This window comes from Corvus brachyrhynchos, unplaced genomic scaffold (genome assembly GCF_000691975.1).
Source record: "Corvus brachyrhynchos isolate BGI_N302 unplaced genomic scaffold, ASM69197v1 scaffold3, whole genome shotgun sequence".
In the NCBI taxonomy this organism is placed as follows: Eukaryota; Metazoa; Chordata; class Aves; order Passeriformes; family Corvidae; genus Corvus; species Corvus brachyrhynchos.
The window spans coordinates 7,790,836-7,799,460 of NW_008237619.1; the positions used below are offsets into that span (position 1 = coordinate 7,790,836).

The following is an 8,625-nucleotide window of genomic DNA, read 5'->3' on the forward strand; positions in this document are numbered from 1 at the left end:
CATGTTTCTGACGTGAATGCACATGGACTGCCTGAGTGATGGTCACTTTTTGCACATGTTCTTGGTGAAATTAACTGCATCTTCATGGCTTTGAGACTGTTGTTGAAGATGAATATGGCTGTGAAGCAGAGGAGGAACTTTTATTCCTAGAGAAGTAGTATCTAATAAAGTGTCAAGGAAATGCTGTGAAGTGTCAACAAATACCAGACAACATGTCCACTAACAGACTCACCAAGGAAGAGAGTGAAAATGCTCTGAATACTTTTGTCTTTGTTTCAGGTTTTCAGTTTCACAGAATTGCTGACAGCGTCAGTACGGCAAATGCACGTCTTCCAAGAGAAGTGACAAAACAGAGCCTCCTTGTAAACCTGCTTCCTTTCCTGGAAGGTGAAAGCCTTCCTAAGCCTGTCCTAACACACCAACTTTCATCATGCTCAGCCAAGGAAGCAGGCTATCACTTGTTTGGAACACTGTAATGTTTTTTTATATTCTCACTTTTGCTGCTTTCTGAGTCACTTCCGTTAATCTGAAATTCCAGTCATGTCCCCCACAGATGTGGCATATACAGGTAAGTCCATGCTGTCAACAGAAGACTAGCACCTGGCTCTAACAAATTCTGACAGGCATGCTGAATCACACTCATCTGTCATTAAAATGCTAAGTCTTTGGTGTGGAATGAGTACCTGGATGCTGTCAGGAATGCTGGATGCTGACAGCAAAGTCAAAGAAACCAGGTTTTTAGCTGCACTTTGGCATCTGTGCCTTGCCTTGCCTCCTTGCTTTGCATTCACCAAGCTATTTAGAGGATCATTTCAGTACTAGATGGTGAACAGAATGAGACACACCCTAAAAGGATACATAAGAGTGGGCACACCCCGTGCCGCCAGGTGCTTTCGGATGAGCCGCTCGGTGCCGTACCAGTTGAAGCCTTTTGTTGCATACCCGATCCGTGGAAGATGCACTGTTGCTGAGAAGGAGGGAACAGAGTGCACACTCTTCAGGAGAAGATACACAAACAGAAAGCAATCTAGAAAAAGACTTCAAGCTACCCAACAAGAACAGAAGAAATATTTTTGAGCGACATATCTGCTATGGAGATCTCACTTCACTTTAGAAAAAACAGCAGAGGTGGAAATTGGTCATCATCTTTACGTGCAACCACACATGTATGGATTCGCTGTTCTACTGCATAGACACTTACCATTCCTTTTCTTGGCTGCTGAATAAATCTTCTTCAGGCCCTTTTCCAAAGCTGACAGCTTAATGCCAGACAAGTTGTTGGACCGATCCCGGTGCTGAGCTACAATTAAGGCCAGCTAAGGAAAAAAAATCAAAAATTGAAATGGAATCTATATACAGTACTAAGAGACATAGTGTTGGAAAGCTGCATTACTAACTTTTAGCTTTAATAAATGAGGAAAAGAACTAATTATCTCTAATATTTAACTGCAACTTAGCCATGTTCAGTAATTAGTGCCATTATTATTATGAAAAAGACATAAGGTTCATTTCATCCAGCTTCAAAAACATATGGAGAGAGCAAAACAGAAAAAGAACTCATTCTCACCAAATCTTGTCCTTTTTTCCGGGACTTTTTATCATCAATAGGGAATAGCAGGGTTCCTCCTAACTCCAGGTCTGTCCAGGAAAAAGAACATTACAACAATAAAAAATCAGTCCCCACGAGTAAACAGGCAGTCAATGCAGCAATGATTCCACGGTCACATTCTGTATTATTCTCTGAGACTGTATCTCCTCATGATGGTTTTAGCAGTCAGATCCTTTGCCCAGGGAAGCACAACAAATGTTTTCCCCCCAAGCCACACAGTGGCATACACACTTCCTAGTTAAAGACAACAAATGGAAAGAGAGACACTGAAATGAGAAGAAAGCATCTCCCAGAAGATGAGAAAGACCAACAGGTCCACCTTATAGCTAGATGTTCATCCCTAACCAGCTGCAGGTATCTCAAAACTGTTAATACATGCTCAGGAAAAGATTAGTGCTCAGAGGGAAGCAAAGGCTCAGCTGAGTATTGCCTCAGGTGCCCTTCACCCTTCTTAAAAGCACGTTGACAGAAGATGCAGTGCTCTGTCTTACACAGTGAAAACCATTCTGTGAGTAATGTACAAGTCTGGGTTTTTTCCCTTTTTTTATGACTTGCAGGATGGATTGGAATGATCAACCTCTACACAGAGTTCTCACACTCCAAACAAGTCAAGTCAAAGCACCCGCTGAAGTAGTACTTTCGGAGCTGGGATGCACACATCTAGAGAAAAACACATGAGTATCGAGGTATCCAGGCACCTCACTCCTCCAGTGTCAGTGGGGTTTAAGCTCTTTAAGTACCTTGGCCTCAGGTCATATTTTAATCTCTTACCTTTCATCTTTCCTGCCATCTCATATATATTCCTTGGCTGATCAGAACGAGCCTCTAGAGCAGTGAATAAACCACCCCTTCCCCAGCGGCCGGAGTCATCTAGAATGAAATGACAAGTTAGGCTCCTTTTAGAAGTGAGGTTGGAGACCACCTCTCCAGGAGAGGCAGCTGCTCTGTACACAGGCAACAAGTGATTATCAAAACCAGATATGGGAACTACACACAGACTTAAGCCAGCCACTATCAGATAAACCTCAGCCCTTGAGAAAAACAAACTTGTCACAGTTCCCTGAAAAGCTCTGCAGAAAAATTCCTTACCGTCCATCGAGAATGCAGAAACAAGCACTAACCATAGCACTGAGCATATAAACCTGACACTATCCTCACATATATACATATAGGTACACAAAGCATGCATGCAGTATATCCCCAGATTGGTGCCTTGGGCTTCTCACACTAGGTGCTTGCAGTCTTTCACTTTACTTGGCATTTTCACTTCAAACATGAGGTTTTGTGCACAGTGTAACCCAAGCCAAAGCAGATGATGATGTTCTGCTATAGCCCTGGCCAGACAGCAGCTCCAACACAGCTTCAGGAGAAATTCCGTAATGTGACTTTATCTCCCTCAGCTTTAGTGTCTTAAAACAGGGTCTTAAATTAGGAGACTAGCCTAGAGCCTCTGTACTGTCAGTGTTGAGAGACAAGGACCAAGGAAGTCTGACCTCAGCCTCTGGAAGTGTTTGTCTCTCTCTGCTGACCGGAAAAAGATGATGAATTTCAGTATTTCAGTTTGATCCCTACAGCTCCTACAGGATAAACAAAAGGCCCTGCTCTCAGGAGATGTCATCATTTAGCCACAGATATAAAATTTCAAGCCTTACAGGCACCTTTGAAGAGGTTTACCCATAAATCCACAATGGGGTAAACATTGCACACCTTGCTAGTACTTGTGTGGGTTGTACATGCTGGATTAGAGGCTGTATTGCCTCTGCACCACTTGAGATTAAGTCAGACTCAAATCCAAAGTATTTCAGAATTAGAAATTATTGAGCCAGTAGGGACAATTCAGCTCCCTTGCTCACCCCACCCAACAATACTTCTGTTGTTCACAAGTCCCACCTAGGCAATGGACAATGATGGCATCTTCCTCTTCTGCTTGAGGGTGGGTTACATCTCCCACGATGTACTTGATATAGTTCTGGTCTGCATCTTTGTAATCTAAATCCACATTCTGCCCCAACTCATCCTCCTCAAACTCTTCCTCAGAGCCACTTTCCTCTGAAGGAAGGCAGGTAGATGTGTAATGATTGGCCTCCCACCAGGCCATCCTGAAACCAAACAAGAGAAGAGGATGTTCAATGAAAATCAAAGGTGGAGGCACACAGCTTGGTTTAAATCATTGCAGTGAAACACAGGAGACCTAGACCTGCATTCCCTCTGCTCCCTCCCCTACTTTAGGCCAGAACAAGTTACCACAGTTCTTATCTATGATATTAAGAGCCACATGCCAATGTGATAAGCCAATTGCAGGCATGGAAAAAGTGAGCATATAACAAAGGGCAAGGAGCTACTTGGAGTGGTGAAAAGGAAGAACACCTGGGAAACAAGAAGGAGGAAGTTAAGACATGTGCCAGAGAGTCACAGATGTCAGACCAATTTGTAGGGGCCAACTGTGATATTTCAGAAAGCTTCTCCCAAGCGCTCGTTGATTGTACAGTCAGACATGGGGCTCTTATTCAGGCCTCTCTCCATGAATTAGAGTAGATGTGAAGTCAGGCAGCATATTCAGGAGGAAAGAGCCCTTGCTAGGGACTCGAGCCATTTTTCCACCTTCACATCCCCATGTTGTGCACTTTGAGCATATTATTTTCGTCAGTCGGACACACATTTCTAGAGTATAGTGCAACAGACATCAGTTCACAAGTAGTAGATGCAGCACAAACCATACTTTTTCTTGTGTTCTGCCTCTGCTTTTGCTGCCTTCTTTTCCTCCATGAGCCTTGCTCTCTTTGCTGCTGCTTCTTGGCGCTTCTTCCTCCGAGCCTCCAGCTCCTCTTCACTCAGCAGGTGCTTCCTCCTGGCTGACTGTTCCCGTAGGCCTGTGAGAAGGGCCTGGAGAAAGAAAGACATATCACAGAAAAAAACTGCTCTTCTTAAAATCATGCCTGATGCCCTCCTTAACCTACATTCTTTTCCCATTTGTTTACTTGTCCCCAAGTCTTAATCATCAGATCTCAATTGTCACATAATATGTGGGTTTGTGACCTGAGTTTGTATGAGTGCCCTGTACAGCATATCTCAGATCTGTCAGCAGAACTGCTGAATTGTCAAGCCCCGATTCCAGAGCCAACTTTAGTACATTTACATCCAAATCTTTTAACATGCCTTCTGCAAGCTGTAGGTAAAAAGAGAAAACTGCCAAGTTTCATCTTCCACAAGCAAATGAAAGAGCATCGTGTGCCTTGTCACATCTGCCTTACGTTTGCTTTGTTCCGAAGAGCTCTCCCTTCCTTACTGGTCTCTTCAATCAATGTTTTCTGAAGATCCAAAAGCTGATCAAATGCTTTTTTGTCTTCTCTGCTGGGTTCTTTTGAATAATCTTTGCCTTCATACACGTACATGTGATCTTTAAAAAATAATTTAAAAGTGTGAAAGGGAACTGAAACCTACTAACACCTAAAATGTACAGTGAGATCAAAAAAAAATTTGGCTCTTCTGTGACATTGTTCTACCCTCAGCAGAAAAAGTTCTTCACTCTCATAATTTTCTGGTATGACCAGAGTCAGCATCATGTAGAAACAAGAGAATCAAGATTTGCTTCCTTAGACAAAAGCTTTTCATTTTAGATGTTTAGACTGGCAAGGAACCTTTTGTCTTATTTCAGTCAATTAATTATTTTAAATTGTGGTTCCATTGCTGTTCTCTTTGGTCATTCCATCTCTGCCAGTGGAGAGTTCATTTAGCTCTGCTGTGTAGTTACAGGCAGCTCTTGTAAAGGGACAGCAAATCTTTGCTTTTGAGTTCCCCAATGAAATGAAAGCAAGGAACTCTGGCAGCCCAGGGTTGCTGCCCACCACGTGAGTTATTTTCCCAACACCTATTACACAGTGTGGTACCACTGCTCCTCTTTTAAGTCACCACCAGAAAATACCACTCTTTGCTAACTCTCAGGAAATAATTACTCGTTGCCAGCAACTGCTCTGGATGGACAATAACTATCCTGCAGGGCCACATTTTAACTTCAGTCACAAATCTATATTTAAGTGCTACTGTGTACCCAGACAAAAATTCAGTCTTTCTCTGGGAAAGAAAGCACTCGTAGAGGGAAGCATCCTTAGAATTTATTTTCATCTAGTATGGGGCTATGAAAAATTAACCAAAATTGGGTGACATTTGGGCTGGAGAGCAGGGTTCTGAAGACAGAGCAGGTTTGTTTTAGTTGTATAGAATCCATGACTCTGCATTTCTTATCTCACCTTTTGGATTTTCATAGCCAATAATCTTTTATTTGGAGATACAAAATGAAACACCTGCTATATAGCCTTTCTTTAAGTTACTATTACATCTCCAAAACAGTAGATCTATCTTAATGGTTCTCTGTGGGAAAAGCAGTAGGTACAATATGAGTATTTACCCATTTCTCAGGAATTTCCATCTGAGGTACTAAAATATGAAAAGGAATTCAACTCCCAGCCACCAAAACTGGGCAAATATTGTTAACATTACCTTACAAACAGGCAAATAAGGACACCAAAAAGAACAAAAATACACATAGAGACTCAGAAATAAAGTTTGTGGATAGGCCACAAACAAAATCCAAGTAACTTAATTACAATTCTGCTTTTCTTCTTCTTGCCTGAAAAATGCAACCCCTACCTGGGAAGCCTTCTCTATCAGCACTCAAATGACACAGCTGTTGAGATTCTTAACTTACTCTCTGTATCCTCTTCTTCATTCTCTTCCTTTTGTGGCAGCACAATGTCCATTATCCACTGCCCTCCTTTTGTCTCTCCAAGGATGTTTTCTAGCTCCACATCCTGTATAGTACTTCCCTCAGAGGAGAGCAATTTATCCAGGCCAAATTTCAAGATTTCACTCAGCTTTAACAAAGAGAAGGGGAAGTTTAGTATTATTATCCTCTAATTCCATGTCAATCCCAGTGTCTTGAACTTCTCAGGCTTCAGTGCAAAGGATGTACGAGTGGAGGAACATAAGCTTTAAGGCTGCCTATCAAAATACTTATGCTTTAACATGCCCCATTCTCCCTACACCTGATGGGACAAGCCCCAGCAACATACCTCCTTCAATCTTAACTCATCCAGACTTGAACAGTCGTTTTTCTTCAGGGCTAAATGACAAAACAGCACTGTACTGACTGCATTCAAGCAGCTTTCTTCATAGCCAGAAAGGCCAGCTTTGTTTTTGCCCCCAAACCCTTTAAAACAAAAGCCTAAATACCATAAAAATCCAGGGGGAGAAAAATATCAGCATGGAATTTCCTATGGGCTCAGTTCCACTTCTCCCACAGAAACTGTAATTGCTGAGATACATACTAATGGGGTGGGGAGGGGAGGCAGAGGGGGAAGGATACACTAAATCCAAACCTCTTCTAGGTTTAGCTGCACACAGGGGTTATATTCCCTTAAATGTCACTTTGCTTGAGATTTTCAAGCCAGATTCTCAGCACAAACCTCAGCTTTCAGGTCAGAATTATAAATCATGCCCCGACTCCTGAGACACTGTATTTGCCAAGAGGTCAAAAGAAGGTTGACCAAGTTTCAGACTAGCAATCAAAAGCTGACTAGGTTATCAGCTGACTTCTGATCAGCTCTGTTTGTGAGAGAAAAGCACCAGAGACAGATCAGTTCTAGAAACAATGAGTCAGCTTCCACTTTTTATAATTTCCACTAATTATAATTAAAAAAACGAGACAAAGAAAGGTTCTGTCTTCCCCTCTTCTCCAAACCAACACACCCTTTTCCCACAATGAATGCACTTCAAAATTGCAAAAACTGTCTTCAAACATCAGATGTTGTCTGCACCTGGGATGTCATTTTGATTCCTACGTACAAAAGCTGTCACGTCAACGCACAACTGTTTGAAGAGGTTCAAATCCAACGTAAACACAGAAACATTCTGGGACATTTCTCAGGTGGTCACTGGAGTCAGATTGGGGATACAACTCTGGTTTACCTGTAACTCTGCTGCTCCCTGAGGCTTGGGCGCTCCCAGAGCAAACTGCCCCCCTTCTACAACGGCGTTGGTCAGGCGGAGCTTAGAGGCAGCTCTGCGGTAGATTATTTCTTCAACTGTATCTCGCCCGATCAAACGGATAATTTTTACAGGCCTTGAAAAGTTTAAGGAAATTCTAATTACTTACTGTGTTTTGAGGTGCACTCAGCTATTTACTATCCCCTCACCCACTCCTTTGGTAGGTAAAGAAGGCAGGAAGAAAATGAACAAAAATAATCAGCAGAAATGTGATGCTGATACAATTCTGCTTGACACAGGAGAAATGCTCACTGCAAAAGTGCAGGCAAACCTCCAGCCTCCATCTCCTACTCCAGCTTTACAAAGTTCCCACCCTGGATACATGACAGGGACACGGCTGTATGAGGCTGCAGCTGGAAAATGAAGACACAAAATCTTCTCTGCTCCCCTTTGATCTTCAATCTACCCTTATACTTTAACCTTCCATTGCCTATGGAAAGGGAAAGTAATACTGAGAGGCCAAGAGAGTCAGCAACCAAACCACAAATTTTGCCATTTCTCACCTGTGCTGCCCAATCCGGTGAGCTCTTGCTATTGCTTGCAAGTCATTTTGTGGGTTAAAATCACTATCAGTAAAAATAACTGTATCTGCTGCTGTCAGATTCATGCCAACTCCACCTACAAACAAAAGAAGAAGGTCATAAAATATGTTACCAACAGAAAATAAAGGAGAAGCTGGAGAATTTATGCTATGCAAAGTTCTGTCAGATCTGATCAACTGTAGCTAATTCAATCCATCTCTCAAACCCAAATCTAAGTCTCATAAGGATCTAAACAGATGGGTAAGCCTTCCATTTCCAGCTTTCTGCAACAGCCCAAAAAAGAAGCTGTACAATGCAATGTAATCAAAAACCATAGAGTCTGAGTGAACCAATGCAAAGGAGACTGATTGTCAAGGACTGATGAACATAGACATTACTCTTCTGCTGGCAGGCAGATTATCCCAGCAAGGACTGGCTTCTCTGAAGCCACAA

At 42.4% G+C, this 8,625-nt stretch overlaps 1 protein-coding gene across 1 annotated transcript in view; it reads right to left on the minus strand.

The window, feature by feature from the left end:
• Window positions 1-6: 6 nt before the first annotated feature.
• CHD1L (chromodomain helicase DNA binding protein 1 like) overlaps window positions 7-8,625 on the minus strand; it is a gene marked incomplete at its 5' end in the record, with an annotated part of 21,412 nt that continues 12,793 nt past the window's right edge. The window contains 11 exons of the mRNA XM_017731908.1: window positions 7-161; window positions 859-967; window positions 1,202-1,316; window positions 1,568-1,638; window positions 2,381-2,479; window positions 3,500-3,708; window positions 4,329-4,492; window positions 4,861-5,006; window positions 6,315-6,480; window positions 7,574-7,727; window positions 8,155-8,269. Of these exons, the coding sequence (XP_017587397.1) occupies window positions 83-161; window positions 859-967; window positions 1,202-1,316; window positions 1,568-1,638; window positions 2,381-2,479; window positions 3,500-3,708; window positions 4,329-4,492; window positions 4,861-5,006; window positions 6,315-6,480; window positions 7,574-7,727; window positions 8,155-8,269 (1,427 nt within the window). The remainder of the gene's footprint in view (window positions 162-858; window positions 968-1,201; window positions 1,317-1,567; window positions 1,639-2,380; window positions 2,480-3,499; window positions 3,709-4,328; window positions 4,493-4,860; window positions 5,007-6,314; window positions 6,481-7,573; window positions 7,728-8,154; window positions 8,270-8,625) is intronic.